At 35.4% G+C, this 20,821-nt stretch overlaps 1 protein-coding gene and 1 long non-coding RNA gene across 2 annotated transcripts; one reads left to right on the top strand and one right to left on the bottom strand.

Annotated features, from left to right (window-relative positions):
• Window positions 1–1,741: 1,741 nt before the first annotated feature.
• LOC127836184 (uncharacterized) lies at window positions 1,742–5,337 on the top strand. Its single transcript, XR_008028640.1, has 2 exons — window positions 1,742–2,287; window positions 3,355–5,337. It is a non-coding gene; the product is annotated as an uncharacterized LOC127836184 (long non-coding RNA).
• A 1,569-nt stretch (window positions 5,338–6,906) lies between these two features.
• Window positions 6,907–10,272, bottom strand: LOC127834175 (uncharacterized). Its single transcript, XM_052359818.1, has 3 exons — window positions 10,260–10,272; window positions 7,245–7,628; window positions 6,907–7,085 (listed from the first exon to the last, which is right to left on the bottom strand). Exons 1-3 carry the CDS (start codon window positions 10,270–10,272, stop codon window positions 6,907–6,909), a joined length of 576 nt encoding a protein of 191 aa, XP_052215778.1.
• Window positions 10,273–20,821: the final 10,549 nt, after the last annotated feature.

The raw sequence follows: 20,821 nt of genomic DNA, 5'->3' as shown, positions 1-20,821 counted from the left end.
GACTTTTATTAGGGTATTCACTCGTAAATCGCTAGAAAAAGTGTACGGTGGCATTACATTTAAATAAAATTATTGCTAGTGTAGGGATACAGGTTTTATTTTATGTTCTTTATTTAAATGGATTCATTATTCGATACGATTTGCGACGGTAACTTGTTTTATGGCTGCATCGTGTTACATTAAATGGATGTTTATGGCCAGTTAAAGGGATCATAACTATCCCTATATATTTTATAGTGAACAAAACATTTCAGAGAAGTTGATTTTTCGTTATAATTTGATTATTTTTCATTCAAAATGATGCTTTTTCTAATTATAATCATAACCACACGCTAACCACGTGTGATGAAAGCGGATTTTCTAATGATGGCAGTGACTAGCGCTTACCGATTTAGAATTTGTATAAACCTATATTGTTAAAGACCTTCAACACTTAAAAGCTTAATTCAACTATGTATCGTTATTTGTGGCTAGAATACATTAGCGACAAGGTTATTCACGGGTACCTACTTGTGATAGAAATAAAAGGAAAATATACACATTTTTGCATAGTTTAACAAGATAAATTATCGAATCCCGAGGATCTAAATTTGTAAAAATGCAATGTCACGTTTTGCCATAATGAATTCGTGTCAGTCGCAATGATTTACTTAGTTTGTACTTTAAAAACGATTGATCTTTCAAGTTGTTCGTTTGTATTTGGTACTACTGATAGACCGCCGAATTTGCCTGTTTGTATGTCTGCCTCGTGAATACCTGATAAATGCCAATATATAAAAAAGCATCATTAGGTTGTATTTATTGAAAACCAAAATAATTTGCTCTGTATTAATATAATAAACGTTGATAAATAACACGATATAATAAACGTTCAGATAACATGGTAGCTGAGCATCACCGAATTCAGACTTAACTTCATAGTGTGTGTGCAGTGAAACAAATCATTCGTGTAAAAACATGCACTATTTTATCCTGTTAAGATAGGTCCCACTGTTTTGATCATACAAGTATGTTCATAAGACACATCGACACAAAATTTGGTGCTACAACTCGATATGCGATAATCTTATCGGTATCTCTGTTCGGCGGGCTTTAAGCAAGCTAGTTTCCATTTTTGATGTATACAATTATTAAAAAAACACATACAATAATTCATTGAAACGAAGTCAATATGATTATACATCAGATAAAATGCAGTTTGTATTATAATAGCTAGAATGTTTTTAGTTCTCATGCCATTTAGCACTAAATAGGACGACTTAAATATAACTAAAATATAAGTTGTGTCAGGATACCGAATAAATATGCATGAACATGGCATTTATAAACGAAGAATGTATTATATAGAACATTGTTTAAGCTTTGCAAATGATGATTTGTTTATTTTGTAACTTAAATCTAAAATGCAGTCACACGGAGCTGTGTACCTCATTAATTATATAGTGACTAATTAACCTGTATACATCAAATAACCGCCACATATGCGCTCTTTAACACCAAGCAAAAATAAAATAGCAATTATGTTATTTACATCGGTTGCCACTAATAACGGTCATATATATGCGGTTTTCAATTAACGACGTCTCATTCTTGAAAAATTCACTTTGTACACTAAACTGAAAATAGATACAAAATGTGTAATATAATTATGCTTCTATGAAAAAGAATAATTTAAAAATGGCGATTGTGAGCGTGATAATGCTTATTATGATGTTGATGATTACGATAATGACGACGGTGATCCTCATAAACCCGTGTGAATAAAATTATTGATAGTATACGAAGACGAGCATTTGTTTTATGCATTGCACGTTCATGTATTCATTACATATATTAAAGTGTGTGGTGTACACGTGTTAGCGCTGTTAAATCAGTGTTATATAAACGGGATGTGTATTATAAATAAAATGGTGATGGATCATTACGAGCTTGCCATTTCTAGCGTGATTGTGAAACGTGTATTTTTCATGACACCTGTGTTCTGATATAAAAAGACATTTGAATCACACAGATACTTAACAGTGAACATAGGAAGAAAATGAAGATTGTGCCAATCGTTTTAGGAAGTCTCATGATTGTTTTACTCTGCCTGTTAGTGTTTCAAGTGATAAATTCTCACAGAAATATGTCGGACAGTGATATCCTTATTCCACCCGTCCAGTCGCGACGCCAAGGTCAGGATGGAACGTTCACAATCTCGAAGACACAAGGCGTTCATAATGCCTCAGCTTCTAAAACTACCCAAGCAGACCGGAGAAACAACACTGATGTCATGATTCAAATACATGTAATATTTTTTTAAGGTTTATATTTTACGTAGTTGTGTTGGTTCTGGCTTCTATGGTAATATATGTAAAGACGATATGCAGTTGTCGCTTTAATGCTGGTGTGGTTGTGATGAATGCTGTAGTGTTGCTGTTTGTTGCTTTGGTGTTGGTAGAGATTGTGATTACAATAGCGGTGTAGGATGTGGTGGTGAATGTAATGATGTCTCAGCCTGAACACATATCCAAGCGGATTGGAGAAACTACACTGAGGTAATCATTCAATTACATGCACATATGATTCTTCTTTTTCAATGATTCTTATTGCATAAGGTTGGGTTGGTGTTTGACTTTTTGGGTAATAGATGTACAGGTAATGTACAGTTGTTGTTTTACTGGTGGTTTTGCTGTGGTAATTGTGGTAATTGTACTTGTGGTATTGCTGTAGTGAGTGTGGTAGTGTTATTGTTGGTGTCGCTGTGGTGATTGTGGTTGTGGTATTGTTGGTTTGTCTGTAGTGATTTTTGTAGTGTTACTGTTGGTTTTGCTGTAGTGGTTGTGGTAGTTGTACTGTTGGTTTTGCTGTAGTGGTTGTAGTAGTGGTACTGTTAGTTTTGTTGTAGTGGTTGTGGTAGTGGTACTGTTGATGTTGCTGCGCTAATTGTGGTAGTGGTACTGATGGTTTTAGTCGTAGAGGCTTGGTAGTAATAGTGGTGATAGTTTCGTTGGTTGAGATTATGAATGTGGTAGTGGTTGTTTTAGTGGAAACGGTGGTCGTATGTATAATATCGGTTGTTGCTTACAAATTTAAATTAGTAATTATTGTACGGCGTATCCTTTGAAGAGATGTTTCCGTTCTCTAGCCCATGTGCTGACATTGTGTTTGAATGTAACAAATAATCATAGCACAGCCTTTAAATTACAAGAAAGATATGTATTTCCATAACCCAACCATAAACTTGTTTCAATAGCGCTTACTTTTGGTTACGCCTGAATACTTACTTTCGTGAAGTGCCAAACCACGAACAGGTAAAACGTGTTCATGGTGACCATTCGATAAATATTGAACTGGTAATTTTGTCGCTTCCAGGTACTTCGTGACCGTGGTTAACGAAGAAGTCATGAATTTCAACTTGCCCTATACTATCAGTATCATGTCGTTTTGAACAACAACTCAACTTTCAGACAGATATTTGAATGGTGTTCAGCATAGCCCTCATCAACTCTATGGCGGAATCACAAACCGTGTGCAGCCAATCGATTCGTGTGATCATTCTATTATTTTCATGTTTTATTTAGTTATGTTTAATTATTGTTCTCATGTGTGCTTGACAAAAGCTATCAAACGTCAGTTTAGATCGATCCATGCGTTCTTTCTATTGTTTATATGCTTTAATTTCGTTAGCTTTATATATATTTCTTATTATTGACTACCAACAATGTATCATACGTCTGTTTCATCCATGACGAAAACTGTATTTCATTAAAAAGGAACAAGTATAATATCAAGATGCAGAAGAATTGTATTTTGTCTTCAATCTCTAGTGGTCACCAATTAAGACTTTTAATTAACCTCAATTATTTAATAATTAAAACACTAACATACTAAATTCAAATATTTCGTAATATGTTGTTTGACTACATTGGCGAAATGCTAATTCAGTGGGACCTTATGATAGCAATAAAACTAAAACGTTTTGTTTTTTGCATATTTAAACAAGATGTATTATCGAATCCCGGGGATATAATGTTCATGCAATGCAAGGCCACTCTTTGCAACACTGAATTTGGGTCAGTCGTTCCAATTTACTGAGTACGTATTTTATAAATGAATGAACTTTCAAGGTTTTTAAATGTGCATTGTACATCTGATAGACAACTTTGTGTTTCTTTTCAAGACTGCCTTGTGAATATGTTTAAATAAATACTTTTAAATAATTTATTAGAATTGCGACACATAAAGGGGTTTCGCGGAATGAAATGAGTGGGAGATCAAGTTAATTTAAACATGATTATTTCGGTGCATTTGTTGATGGTAACCATTGTTATCGCAGGAATTTATTATTTATGCCACTATTTTATTATGTGATATTGTAACATGGTTTTTACAATAAACATGCTCTATAATATTGATTGACGGAAAAAGGCATCAAACAAATACTTGAATACAAATATTGTTCAACATCTTTAAACCTATTAATTTTAGTTTTATTGAATATACAAACGTTGGCTTATCTCAGTCTGAGCCAATCTTTTATTTTTTTTCCCCTTTTTGGCTCGAAAAAAATGGGTGCGCATATACATAGTTGCACGCTATACATGGTTGATTACGGTACGCAATTTATGGCGTATCTCGAGTGACGTAATTTCTGTGACGAAACATACTTTTTTGAGCAAGACTCTCTAGATTTTAAAGGGATCTTTTCACGCTTTGGTAAATTGACAAAATTGAAAAAAAGTTGTTTCAGATTCGCAAATTTTTGTTTTAGTTATGATATTTGTGAGGAAACAGTAATACTGAACATTTACCATGGTCTAATATAGCCATTATATGCATCTTTTGACGATTATAAAACCTAAAAAGTATAAAGCGTTGCAACGCTAAACGATTGGATAATTTGGAGAGTTCTGTTTTTGTCGTTACATTTTGTGAAACTACGAAGATTGCTTATATAAGGTATAAAATACTTCAAATATATGTACTCGGCGGAATAGCTCAGTAGGCTAAAGCGTTTTTACTTCAGGACTCTGGCAGGACTCCAGGGGTCACTGGATCGAAACCTGGTCCGGGCAATGTTCTTTTCCTTTTTTTAATTTTATTCTTGATTTTTTACTGGAGCTTTTACGATCCAATGTTTACATTTATCGATATAAAGCATTAAATGAATAAGTTAAAAAATGCCAAAATCTGTGAAAAGGCCCCTTTAAGGGAAACAATTTCGACGTGGTGGGTTTTCAATAGTATATACGTTTTAACGTTTCGAACGAATCCAAGTAGGGCAACAGTTAAACGTATTTTGGATTGTATGTTTGTTAAACATGATTGTAAAGGAATAAAAAAAACTATCGCGCTCGCGTTGTGTTTTGAGTTTTGACTTAGAATGGTAGACGAAAGTATTGTGTTACAAATTACTATTAAATATCTTTACTATTCAAAGTAACAAATTAGTGTCGATGGCGGGTTTTTAATCGTATCTAGCGGGTTAATAAGATCATTTCGGCCCTATGACCAATTGTGTCGCGTTCTGAGAAAACTGGGCATAATGCATGTGCATTAAGTGTCGTCCCAGATTTGCCTGTGCAGTTCGCACAGGCTAATCAGGGACGACACTTTCCGCTTTAATGGTATTTTTTGTTTAAATGAAGTCCTATTTTACCGAAAATCTAGTTTAAGTGGAAAGTGTCGTTCCTGATTAGCCTAAGCGGACTGCACAGGCTAATCTAGGTCGACACTCTATGCACATGATTTATACCCTGTTTTCTCAGACACAATTTGTCATACCTAGAGATGATCGGATCGCACGATTTCAATAGAACAAAATAGCGTGCACATTCAGTCTATAGCAACAGTTATATATAAAACTGTATACATATATAATAAGGTATTCAACACAAACAATCACCATTACCAGCACCAGTACCACAATCACCACAAAAACTCAAACAGCACCACTACCATAATCACCACAACCTCTACAAGAAACACTACCACAATCACCATAGCCTCTACCAGCAACACAACACAACCATAATCACCAAAACCTAAACAAGCACCACTACAACAATCACCGCAACCACTACCAGCAGCACTACCAAAATCACCTAAACCTCTACCAGCAATACTACCTTAATCAAAACAACCACTACCAGCACCACTACCACAATCATCACAACCTCTACCAGCAACACTACCACGCTCATCACAACCTCTACCAGCACCACTACCACAATCATCACAACCTCTACCAGCACCACTACCACAATCACCATAAAACTCTACCAGCACCACTATCACAATCACCACAACCTCCAGTAGCACCACTTCCACAATCACAACAACCTCTACCAGCAACACTACCATAATCACTACAACATCAACCATCACAACTATCACAATCACCACAACCTCTACCAGAAAACTACCACAATCAAAACATCCTCTACCAGAAAATTACCACACTCACCACAACCACAATCACCACAACCTCTGCCAGCAACACTTCCACAATCACCTCATCTTCTACCAGCAACACTACCACAATCACTAAAACCACTATTAGCATCACTACAACAATCACCACAAATTCTACCAGCTTCACTACTACAATCATCATATTCTTTACCAGCACCCCTACCACAATCAACACAACCTCTACCAGCACCACTAATACAATCACCATAACCTGTACCATTAACACTACCAAAATCACCACACGCCCTATCAGCATCAGTACCACAACCACCACAACCACAACCAACACCACTACCACAATCACCACCACCTCTTCCAGCAACACTACCACAATCACCACAATCTTTACCAGCACCATTACCACAATCACCGCAACCTCTACCAGCACCACTACCACAATCAACACAACCTCTACCAGCACCACGAATACAATCAACACAACCTCTACCATCAACACAACCTCAATACAACCTCTACCAGCACCACTACCACGTTAACCACAACCTCTACCAGCAACACTACCACAATCACCACAACTTCTTCTAGAACCACTACCATAATCACCACTACCAGCACCACTTCCACAATCACCATAACCTTTATCAGCACCAAACCACAATCATCACCACCTTTACCAGCACCAAAACATGAATCGCCACAACCTATACCAGCACCACTACCAAAATCACCACAACCGCTACAAGTAACACAACCACAATAACCACAACCGCTACCAGCAAAACTACCATAATCACCACAACCTCTACAAGTAACACTACCACAATCACCACAACCGTCTACCAGCACTGCTACCACAATCACCACAACCTCTACCACCATCACTTCTACAATCAACACAACCTCTACCAGCACCATTACCACAATCACCATCACCTTTTCTAATACCAATACAAGAATCACCATGATCTCTACCAGAAACACTACCACATTCACTACAACCTCTACCAGCAGTTCTACTATAATCACTACAACATCTACCAGCAACACTACCACAATCACCACATCCTCTACCAGCACCACTACCACAATCACAACAACCTCTATCAGCACCACCAACACAATCAGCACATCTTCTATCAGCAACACTATCACAATTGCCACAATCTTTACCAGCCCCACTACCACAATCACTACAACTTCTACCAGTAGCACTACCACAACCCCGCAAGCATGACAAACAAACAAAACAAAAACTATACGTACTATCATTCATTAAAACAATAAACATCACATTACATGTATTTGAATCACGACGTCAGTGTTGATTCTCCTCACCGCTTGTGAATTTCTGGACACTGGAGGGTTATAAACGCAGTGTGCCTCTGAGTTTGTTATATCGCCATGCTTACAAAAGCGTTGCGACAGTTTGGTTGGAGTAAAGGTTTCACTGTCCGACCTATTTCTGCGACAATGTATTACTTGAAACAGTAACAGGCAGAGTAAAACAGTCAAGAGGCTTCTTAAAGTGATTTTGACGAGCTTCGTTTTCAGTTTCTTTTATTTATATGTCTTCTTAAATCGGAACACAGGTTTCATGGTTGTTATGATTAGTAATGATACGGCATTAAATTTATCGACCATTTGAAGGTAACGCAAGTCACGTTTTATCTGCTGTCTTATTTGCGAGACATTGAACTGTTTACAAGATGCAAAATTAGCAAGGGCAAAGATTGAACACGGTGAATAAACAACCTTTAAACTAACAAAAATAACCCATTATCAACTCTTAAATTGATTGCAGCTGATTTCCTAACACTACTACTACTGCTGCTACTGATATTGAACGGCTACTTCTACTTCTACTACTACTACTACCACTACTACTACTACTACTACTACTACTACTACTACTACTACTACTACTACTACTACTACTACTACTACTACTACTACTACTACTACTACTACTACACTACTACTACTACTACTACTACTACTACTACTACTACTACTACTACTACTACTACTACTACTACTACTAATACTACTACTACTACTACTACTACTACTACTACTACTACTACTACTTCTACTACTTCTACTGCTACCACTACCATTACCACTACCACTACTACTACTACTACTACTACTACTACTACTATTACTAACACTACTACTACTACTCCTACTAATCAACTAATACTACTACTACTACTACTACTACTACTACTACTACTACTTCTACTACTACCACTACCACTACTTCTATTACTACTGCTACTACTACTACTACTACTTCTACCACTACTACTACTACTACTACTACTACTATTACTACTACTACTACTACTACCACTACAACTGCTACTGCTACTACTACTACTACTACTACTACTACTACTACTACTACTACTACTACTACTACTACTACTACTACTACTACTGCTACTACTACTACTTCTACTACTAAAACTACTACTACTTCCACCACCACCACTTCTACTACGACTACGTCCGTTATATTGGCGTATCACAAAATCACAAACTATATTACGTCATTATGTACCTATTAACACACACAAGTTCAAACACAATCGCACATCAACTGTGCAGATGCAGTTGATAAGTTCCGCTTGTTATCAAAATGTGATATAATTGTAGCCTTGTTGAGATATTAGCGTGTGTGTACGTGCTTTTTCGTCTGTAGAAAGATGAAGACTAATTATTATATAAGAAAATATAACATGCATAAGTGTACTGAAGCAAAGTAGAACAAACACTGCTTTAAACAATCAACAACCGAAGGTGATATTAATTTAAAACACAAACGTGATATAAATACCGGTATATATTAAACACATTTGTATATTTATATAAGGAATGAATCAATGCAAGTGTTATATAAGTTCACAACTTTATTCAATGTTTTTTTCTTCCGCTCTTTCCGCGTGCATGTAAACGAACACTTGCATTTCGCCTTCAAAAAGACAAAAAAAATCACAATTTTGATTAACGTGCTTATCTGTTTGCTTCATTATCTAAGCTGATACATATATGCGATAAACGAAATAAATATGCCTCTAGAATCGATGTTTTGTCGGATCAGGTAGGCTTTGGTTTAGTAAGTCGGGTCGAGTAATTTCGGGCCGTATGGGTCGAGTATTTAAGTAAACGTATGTCTGCATCAACGTCAAAACAAATTTAAGCTCGCCTTGGCGTAATGGATAAAGTGTCCTCCTAGCGATCGAGAGGTCACGAGTTCGATCCCCACTCCGGTAGCGTTCTCTAGATCTTCCTCAAATACATCAAGTACTGGTTATAGGCCCAGGAAACGGACTCGATAGCGTTTCTATAAGCGATGCAATTGAGCTAAAATAAAAAGGTTTAAACTAATACAAATAAATTACTATCAATCGACCTGAAAATAATGCATGCGCTGTGTTAACAAATTGTATGTTTGCAAAACAAGCAAATTTTCCGCTCATGAATAATTACAGCATACAATCTCATCATGTCAATTTCGCCATAATAAGTTTTCATATGATATTTCTCATCTTCTTTCCTTTATATTTTCACATTAATTCACAATATATTATTGTTCATATTAATATTATCTTATATCAAATGATATTCTTCGTTAGTCTTTTTCTTGGGCTTAAAAAAGTAGGTTGCAGGTAATTCAAACTAATTCGTCTTAAGTAACGGCAATGCAGATGCATATGAAATTCTTAATAAACACGATTAATGTATCTAACAGGGCACTTCAGTTGGTGTTGCATGCCGGCAACATGGTTATCATAAAGTTAAAACAAATGTATTCAATAGAATGACATAAAGCATACCTTTCATCAACATTATAGCAATAATGAATATAGTAACGCATTGCATATGGATTCGATGATAGTCCATCCATGAAAACACGTTTCCTTGTCAAAAATTGCTTACGGTACTATACACAAAATCAATTGCTTTAAATAATCTTACAACATAAAATAACACTCGTTTTGGAGCAGTATGGGTAAAATCCAGATGCATTTAATACACATTAACAAATAAAAATAGTGTTTCAGACCTGATTGCTAACTTACCAATGTGTACACTAAAAGCATTATTTGTATATATTTCTATATGTTTTTTCTTTGATTACTTAATTAGTTAGAGATATTTGCGATTTTCAATATTTTATTCATCAGAAATATGACGAGCGTGTAAACAAATGGCTTCTAATTGCGTCGCATTTTAACTCTGATCGTTATCACTCATACGTTATATTACACTTAATCATGTTGTATCTCTCCGTGTTCCAAAATAGTGCCTTTTTCTAAAGAGTACATTTTATAGTCGGGTTTAAACGCGATTTAGCGACCGTACCCATGTTTTTAGCGGTAATTTCCTGCATCAAATGTGCGTCTGCAACATGTTGGCGTATTTTCATAGGGAATTACGTTGAAAGATGTACGCTTTGGGTGCGTTTAAAGAAGTACGGGTCTTTTGTAAAATTCCTACTTCCGAAATTTTGTTTTTCCGATGGTTCTTGCCTGTTGAATTTCAATTTCTTAGAAGTGAGGAGACCATATAATTTGGACTGTGTTTTATAATAGGACCAATGTGGGTAATTGAATTAGTGTAAATCAGCCTATTCTGATTGCGCCAAACAGGTCTTAAATCACAATCAGTTAATTGCTGCATTGTTTATATTTCAAAACAACATCGATTTGCTTTCAATCCGCAATCCAGGAAGTATATGAGTTTGGTTGGTTACCCTATTGCCGGCCAGGTATGGTTTCTCCGGGCACATCAGCTGTAACCACTAAACAGCTGGACATGGCAGCTAAAATAGAAAACTCGCCCCAGCTTTTGTAAGCCTAGTAAGTTTATGTAAGTTTACAAAGTAGGATTGCTTGGTAAACCTCCGGGTCAACATATAGTGCAGCCTCAGCGTCAGGCGTAGAAGGACCTCATTATCTTCTAAATGCACTCTCTCGGTGCAACTAGTTTAACAATGTAAGACAAACTTTATCATTAGTAAGTCCATGAATTTAGATTATGTCATTGAATAAATTAATATATCAAACCCTTTCGACGGGAGTGCAAATAGGTTCGTGTCCGGAACGTTTCACTAATTTTATAGGTGGTATTGTTGAATAAAATGTCTTGATAATTAGTACAGTGCGTGGTCTTTCGCATGCATTTCATGGCATGCGTTCTTGCCTAACTTCCTGTGCTGTATTAAAACAAGAAACGTACAAAAAGCGATCACATGGTGTGTATTTAGTTCTGTTCAGATATAAGATTTCAGAAATTGTTGGAACATTTAGTCTAACGGCTGGATATATTTAATTCGTACTTGTTTTACATATAAAAAAATACGTAAAAAGTTAAAATGATATTATAGGCCATACAGGGGATCAGTTCGAGTCTTTATGCGCAAAAGCTACTCGTCACACAAAAAATCGACATTGCTTGTACAATTAATTATATATTTTTTAATGAAAAGAAATAAGATCATTGGAATCTGCGTAAAGCTGCAAAACACAAATTGTCCCTTTAAAGAAGACAACATTGCATCTGCCGATGATGATCTGATCCAGCACTCGGCAATAATTGTTGCCTTGGTGCCTTTCAAAAGCAAACACTTACAAAAGGATATATCATTGTCTTATATATAACTATTCATGTGTTAACTGTTATAAAATTACAGTTAATTCAACAGTTTTAAACAAAATCTTTCTACATCATGTAATTTATATATTTAAATTGTCTTGCAGACCAACATCTCTGGAAGTCGGGAAAATTAATAGTTGTTTCGTTTGACTCGCATACTAAAACATGGAAAGTCATGTAATATAAAATTCAAAGAGTAAAAAGGTAAATATGAGATTCAATTAAAACTCCTGCCAAAAACGTATTCCTGTTCATTGCCTCAATCCGCAACATTAAGGAAGGTATTCAGGGCTTTTCACCCTTATATAACAGATACCGAAATTCGGCTACTTCCCAATTAAAAATAAGGTCATTTTTGCCCATAATTGATAGAGGAACTTCCCAAATTAAAAAAAATTACTTAGACATATTGGACATCTCTCAAATTGAAAGCAAAGGGCTCTAATATGATTAAGAATGCACCACAATGTGTATTTTAATACTTCTGCACAATGAAAAAGATCCTGTTTCAAAAACTTTCAATAACACGGTCTTCCCAAAATGAGCAGATATTGCGCATGAAATTCCCAATTTGAAAGGCTATTACCTTTCCCCAATTTTCTGATGAAAAGCCCTGTATTTTGAAAAGTAGTGAACCGATCGGCCTACCAAAAACTCAAAAAAACAAAACAAATCAGGTTAAATTTGAAAGTACGGGTAATCATTGGGACTATGTTTAACTGTATGATATGATAAAAAAAATAAAGTAATACTCAAGGCTTAGACTTTCTACCAAATGATTGTGAAAGTACCTCAATCCGCGATTTAAAAGTTTAAGCTGCTTGGAAATATTTTTAATGTAATTCCATGTTTCCAAAGCAACTGCCGTTTAGTTAAGAACAGGTCAATCACATGTATGCACTAGATGAAGTTGAGTATTGTCACACAATGATATATCCGACATTTTACGCAGTATCGAATTTTCTTCTCCAAACAAGTGGTGGTATTGTACACACTTTTTTATACAGAATTTAGTTGAAAAAAGGAACAAATAAAAACGATTTGCATATACACATGTATACGCAGCGCGCTTAGCATTTCTTGTTGAAGACTGTAAACAATATAGGTTAATTTGAAGTCTAAATTGGTAAACGCTAGCCACTGACTTCAAAAGAAAATCCTTCAACATTTTTCTTCATTGATCTTTAACGACATTTTATTCATAATTGGCAGTCAATTATACTAACATAAACGCAACTCATTAAAATCATAGAAATAATATAAAGATAGCATCAATTCATTGTCTTATATCACACAGTTTGTAATGACGGCGTGGATTTGACGATAGCTCTACTGGACACCACTTAATTATCTTTCTGGAAGTTGAGATGTTGTTCAATACGTTTTGATTTTGATGGTAATAGTCGGCATGAATGAAACCACATGTTCACGTCTTCTTCGTTAACCACGATCACCCAGCACCTGCAAAGTTTCAATTTAATATTTATGAAATTGTCACCATGAACACATTTGATCTTTTACTGGTTTAAAATTTCTCAACTAGGTTTTAAAGCCATAGTTTTTAGGCAAATCATATCAAAATAAGCTTTGATTCAAAACACTATATTAAATCGAAACATGTAAATGGCGGGTGTGTGGAATAAATATTTCTTATAATATTAACCTGTTCTATGCTTAATTATTCACATCAGCAAAAATGTCAACAAATGGAACAGAGAACAGAAACATTTCTTTCAAAGTATATACAATTTATAACTATTAATTAAAATATATTAACATCCATCACAATTACTTTTCCACCACTTCCACTTCAACTACAACTACATCCCAAAAATCCCCTCTGACGCCGAAGTCACCCCCAATATTAATAGCGCAGCCTCTACCATAAAAACCAACAACACAACCACCGCAATCACCACAAACACCCCAGTATAAATACGTCTTTTTACGACTCAAAAACCTGAAAATTATAACGCGTTGCAACGCAAAACGATTGAATAATTTTTTAGTTATGTTGTTGTCGTTATATTTGTGACACTACGTTGATTGCTTATATAAAGTAAAAAGTACATCATTTCAAAATGAGCACGGATAGCCGAGTGGTCTAAGCGTTATGCTTTTACACCAGGGGTGGGTGGTTCAAGCCCAGTTGCGGGTAGATGTTTTCTTTCTTTAATTGAATTCTTGTTTTTTACTGGCACGTGTTAGATCCAATGTTTACATTTATCAATATAAACCATTTAATGACAAACTTCAATACATGCCAAAATCTGTGTAAAAGTCCCTTTAACATGAATTACCAAAAAAAATTCAAACACCAACACAACCAAGTGCCTTATAATTGATCAAATAATAAACATCATATTACGTGTATTTGAATCACGACGTCCGTTTGATTTCTGTGGCCCGCTAGGGATTTTGTGGTATCTGGAGCATTATTAACGTCGTATGTTTTCGAGTTTGTGGAATTTTCCGGTTGACTCATGCGTCGAGACTGTATGGATGGAATAAGGATATCACTGTCCGATATATTGCTGTGAGATTGTATCACTTGAAACACTAACAGACAGAGTAAAACAATCATGAGACCCCCTAAAACGATCGGCACACTCTTCATTTTCTTACTCCAATCACAGTTGAGTTTAATGTTAATCCGAGTTCTTCTTAAATAAAACCACAGCTTTCATAGTATACTATATACATATATACTTGTTTCATAATCACGCACAAAGGGCAAGGTCGTAATATACTTTACATAACACCGACGAAAATGTCCAAAAACGTGTTAACGGCAAACTCTATTAAGAATACTGAATCCATGAACAAAAAGCTCAAGGTATAAAATAACTATTCGACCTCGTACACCAGCACTAAATTTATTCACATGGGTTGCAACTAATAAAGGCCATATTAGTAACGCCAGTTTGAACCGAGAACGGTTGTTCAAATGGTCCAAAACGATAGAGTTAAAGATTTTCGATGACTCAAGTTACAGTCCGAGTTGTGTACACAATGTAAGCAATATAATAAGCCAGAGTTTAAATATGACCTGATAAACGGTGACTTCTGGTTTCACATTGAAATAAAGTCAGTAAAAAAGTAAACACATACCAAACATGAAATACTTTTCGGTGACAGTCCTTGTACTTAATGATATATTGTTAAATATATAGTGTTAATATATTGTTATGTTACTATTATACATATTATCAGAACAAGTATTATATATAGTTTCCTTCACATTACTGCTACTGCTGCTTGAACAACTTAATACAATCTTTCATGCGCCATTTACAATTCGCAATGAGAGTTTTTAAACCCCCGTCGTGCGAACATTGGTCTTATGTCAAATGCGCCCATAATAGCTATAAAGCCCACTCAGTGTGCGCATCTCTCAGTCTGGTCAGGAGATACATAATAAGACCATAAAACATTGAGTGAATTTATAGCGGACAGTATCGCCCCTGACCAGACTGCGCAAATGAGCAGGCTGGTCTAAAGCTACGCTAGCCAAAACGCCAAAAGACCCATTTTCGCATGACGCGGTATGAAAGTGTGATTTGAATGTGTCGAAAAAAAACTGCTTGTAAATAAAATATTAACATATGATAAATTTTGATGGTGAAGAAATAAACTCATAATAAGCCTTGTGAGGACATATATGGTGTGAACTCCCGTAGTATAATTTTATATACTAACACAAATGTGTGGTTTGTCTTTCATAACACACATTTCATGCGCTGAATATGCGACTAACAAGTGGAAAAAACACTATAGTTTAGCTTTTGATTTCAATTAAATTGTTTAGAAACTTAACATTTCAAACTTTATTTCAAAGTCAGCATTTACGCCCGATACCTTTTAAAAAAGGATATTTCTTGTTATATTTTGTTGTTTTTATCTTCGGTTTTAACGATTATAAAGCATTGTCGTTGTCTATAGTAAACATGTAGTTATTGGTGAACTCATGGTCAACTTTTTATTAATTGAGAACTGTGAAATTAAACAAACTTAACCTTAAATTATTGCGTTTTTACCACCCGTGCAATTAAGAATACAGGAGAGTTCGCCGCTGCCTGTTGAGAACAAAAGAACGTTTCCCACACATATCCACGCAGCAAAGAGTGGACTATTTTAATCATTCATAAATATTCTTTTACGCGACACTTATACACGGCCGTTAATCACGCGCGCCACCTCTTTTTTGCGATGCGTCAATAAATGAGCCAATGCTACGAGGTGGCGTTAATGACCGGATGTTTTGAAATTTTACGGATAAGTGTACAAGGTGAGTAGGTTTTATATGTTTTTTAAAACATATTTCGCATTATTTAAACAATCGGACAATGTAGTGCGATTCAGCGAAGATTTATTCATCCACAAATGTTCAGAAACATACAATCACAACCCATTTGGAAACGTGAGAACCTTTATAAGTTTGCATGTGTAACGAGCAAATGTCTATCCAAAGAAATCTCTAATGGCATCAAACAACTTTAAACTTATTTGATAATACTGACAAGATTTGTAATATCAAAAGTATACTTAAGATGAAGAATACATTTATATATGGCAAATGATGATGATGATGATGATGATGGTGATGATGATTATGAAAATGATGATGATGATGATGATGATGATGATGATGATGATGATGATGATGATGATGATGATGATGATGATGATGATGATGATGATGATGATGATCATGATCATGATCATGATCATGATGATGATCATGATGATGATGATGATGATGATGATGATGATGATGATGATGATGATGATGATGATGATGATGATGATGATGTGATGATGATGATGATGATGATGATGATGATGATGATGATGATGATGATGATGATGATGATGATGATGATGATGATGATGATGATGATGATGATGATGATCATGATGATGATCATGATGATGATCATGATGATGATCATGATGATGCTCATGATGATGATCTTGATGATGATCACGATGATGATCATGATGATGATCATGATGCTGATCACGATGATGATCATGATGATGATCATGATGATGATCACGATGATGATCATGATGATGATCATGATGATGATTGCATTTGACCTCTAGGGGTGAAAGTAGGGGGTAGGTCAAAGTAGCATTAGCCTCTGCAAGAGCAAACCGTGAGGGCAAGATTTTATAAATACATGTATTTCCGTTGAATTGATGTTTATCGGATACATATGCAATCAATCAACATATACAAGACAACATGAACATAGCCACTTGAAAAAGATTTTTAAGAGACATAAAGAAACAAACATGCACGTTACTTTCAGCTAATGTGGTTAAACAGTAGAAAAATCATCCTTATAATACGGATTTCATATGAAACCCGCGTATACATATATTGATTTAAAATATATGTTAACTTTTAAAATGGTGCAGTATGACAAAGCAACCAGCTTTTGGGTTTATGTAAATACTTTACGCAACCCCATATCAAAAAAATATAAAACGGCATTGCATCAGTGTCTGGGTGGTTTTGAGCTGAATACCTTATTATATATATATATATATATATATATATATATATATATATATATATATATATATATATATATATATATATATATATATGAGTCGTGTTCTGATAAAACTGGGCTCAATGCATGTGCGTAAAGTGTCGTCCCAGAGGAGCCTGTGCAGTCCGCTTAAGGCTAATCAGGGACGACACATTCTGCCTAAACTTGATTTTCGGTAAGGAAGGACTTCCTTGAAACTAAAAATACCAATAAAGCGGAAAGTGTCGTCCCTGATTAGCCTGTGCGGAACTGCACAGGCTCATCTGGGACGACACTTTATGCACAGGCATTATGCCCAGTTTTCTCAGAATGCGACACACATATATATATATATATATATATATATATATATATATATATATATATATATATATATATATATATATATATATATATATATATTGGTTAACATCAGGGTAGTTTATTTCAAATTGTATGAACAATTAGAGTCAATTTCAAAAGAGATAACACATGTCTCTACGTGATGCGGGTATACTTTATATAGATAGAAATGGTATGAAATTGATTTAATTGGTGGGGTAAGCTATGACGAATGTAAGACCAGTGCGCACTATATGCTTGCTTTTGTTGTCCTTAGATCGCCAATATGCACTGAATGTGGTTCGACAGATATATCCTGCGTGATGTTTTAAAACAAATCACCGTTATTTGTATGTTATACATTACACACCTTTCATATATAAGGTTCGTAACCACACTGAGGTACCTAGAGGTAGATTACTAGTGTCAAACCATGATAAATCCGACATTTCACACGGTATTTAATTTTATTAATTCTAGCAATATATGGAAGTTTACTCTTTTATATACAGAATGTAGTTGAAAGAAGGGACGACTGTAAAGATTTTTTTGTTTATGTCATAACTTAATTATTTATTGATGGGCAGTGTGTAAACAATATAGGCTGTTTTAGTCCAGATCAGATTGTTTTCAAAGTCTAAATTGGTTGTTTGAAAATCATTTTATGTATGGAACAAAGACTTGACTTGTTCGTTTTTAATGAAAAAGATTTTTCTCCATCTCTCTAAAGAGACGTTAGTTACATCGTTGGAAGTCAATAAAAAGGAAACGGATATGAAATTTAAAAAAATCGTACACAAAAGAGCAAATAAATCTACGTTCATCACACTGTTTGAAATGCATGCATGAATTCGACGAGTGCAATCCTGGACGCCAGTCAAATATCTTCCTGGAAGTTGAGTTGTTGTTCATTATTTATCGAGTTGTAACCATGAAAACGTGTTTGTCTTATTAAGGTTCAAAATATCTCACGTATGTATGAAAACAAGCACCACTACCACAATAACCACAACCTCTACTAGCACCACTACCACGCTCATCACAACCTCTACCAGCACCACTACCAGAATCACCACATACTCTGCAAGCAACACTACCACAATCATCACAACCTCTACCAGCACTACTTCCACAATCACCACAACCTCTACCAGCACCACTACAAGAAGCACCACAACCTCTACCAGCACCACTACCACAATCACCACAACCTCCACCAGCACCACTACCACAATCACCACAACCTCTACCAGCACCACTACCACAATCACCACAACCTCTACCAGCACCACTACCAGAATCACCACAACCTCTACCAGCAACACTACCAGAATCACCACAACCTCCACCAGCACCACTACCACAATCATCACAACCTCTACCAGTCACCACTACCACAATCACCACAACCTCAACCAGCACCACTATCTCAATCACCACAACCTTTACCAGCACCACTACCACAATCACCACAACCTCTACCAGCACCACTACCACAATCACCACAACCTCTACCAGTACCACTACCACAATCACTACAAACTCTACGAGCACCACTACCACAATCAGCACAACCTCTACCAGCACCACTACCACAATCATTACAACCTCTACCAGCAACACTACCTAAATCCCCACAACCCTGCAAGCATGACAAACAAACAAAACAAAACCTGTGTAGCATAATTCATTAAACATTAAACATCATATTACATGTATTTGAATCATGACTTCATTTTTGTTTCTGCGGACCGCCTGGGAATTCGTGGACACTGGAGCATTATAAACGCCGTGTGCCTCCGAGTTCGTGATATCGTCCTGCTGACTTAAGCGTCGCGACTGTTCGGGTGGAGCAACGGTATCAATGTCTAACATATTTCAGCGAGATTATGTTACTTGAAACAATAACAGGAGGAGTCAAACAGACAAGAGGCTTCCTAAAATGATTGGGACGAGCTTCTTTTCCACTTGTGTTTATTCAAATGTCTTCTTTATTCAGAACGCTGGTTTCAGGTGTTAAAAATGCAAGGTTGTAATGATTCATAATGATAAAGTAATAAAATTATCGACCATTTGAAGGTTACGCAAGTCACGTTTCCTCTTCTGTCTTAATTGCGAGACATTTAACTGTTAACATGATGCTAAAATACGACTATTACTACTTCAATTACTAAAATCTATTAATGCTACTACCACCACCACTTCAACAACTTCTCATTCTTCGATTTTATTGACGTATTACAAAATCACAAACTATGTTAACTACGTCATTATGTTACTATAAACAAACAAAAGCACGAACACAATCGCACATAAATGTAATATACTGTTGATAAGGTCCGAGTGTTATCAAAATGTAAAATTATTGAAGCGTTGTTGAGATACTAGCCAAGTGTGTACGTGATTTGCGTCCGTGGAAAGATGAAGGCTATTTATTATCCAAAGTCAAAAGAACATGCAAGAGTATTCTGAAAAACAAACTAGGACAAACACTTGTCTAACAATCAACAACCGAAGATGATATTTAATGAAAACACACTCGTGATATAAAAACCGGTATATATTAAACACACTTGTATTTTATATAGGGAATTTATAAATGCAAGTGTTATATACGTTCACAACTTTTATCAATGTTATTTTCTTCCAATCTTTCCGCTTGCATGTAAAGGAAAAATTGCATTTTGCTTTTAAAAAAGTCTTAAAAATCACAATTTTGATTAACGTGCATATCTGTTTACAAACAAGTTTGCTTTATTATCTAAGCTGATACATATACGCGATAAACGAAATAAATATGCCTCTAGAATCGATGTGTTGTCGGATCAGGTAGACTTTGGTTGAGTTAATCGGGT

This window comes from Dreissena polymorpha, chromosome 6 (genome assembly GCF_020536995.1).
Source record: "Dreissena polymorpha isolate Duluth1 chromosome 6, UMN_Dpol_1.0, whole genome shotgun sequence".
Classification (NCBI taxonomy): Eukaryota; Metazoa; Mollusca; class Bivalvia; order Myida; family Dreissenidae; genus Dreissena; species Dreissena polymorpha.
This window is presented reverse-complemented; position numbering and strand designations above follow the sequence as displayed.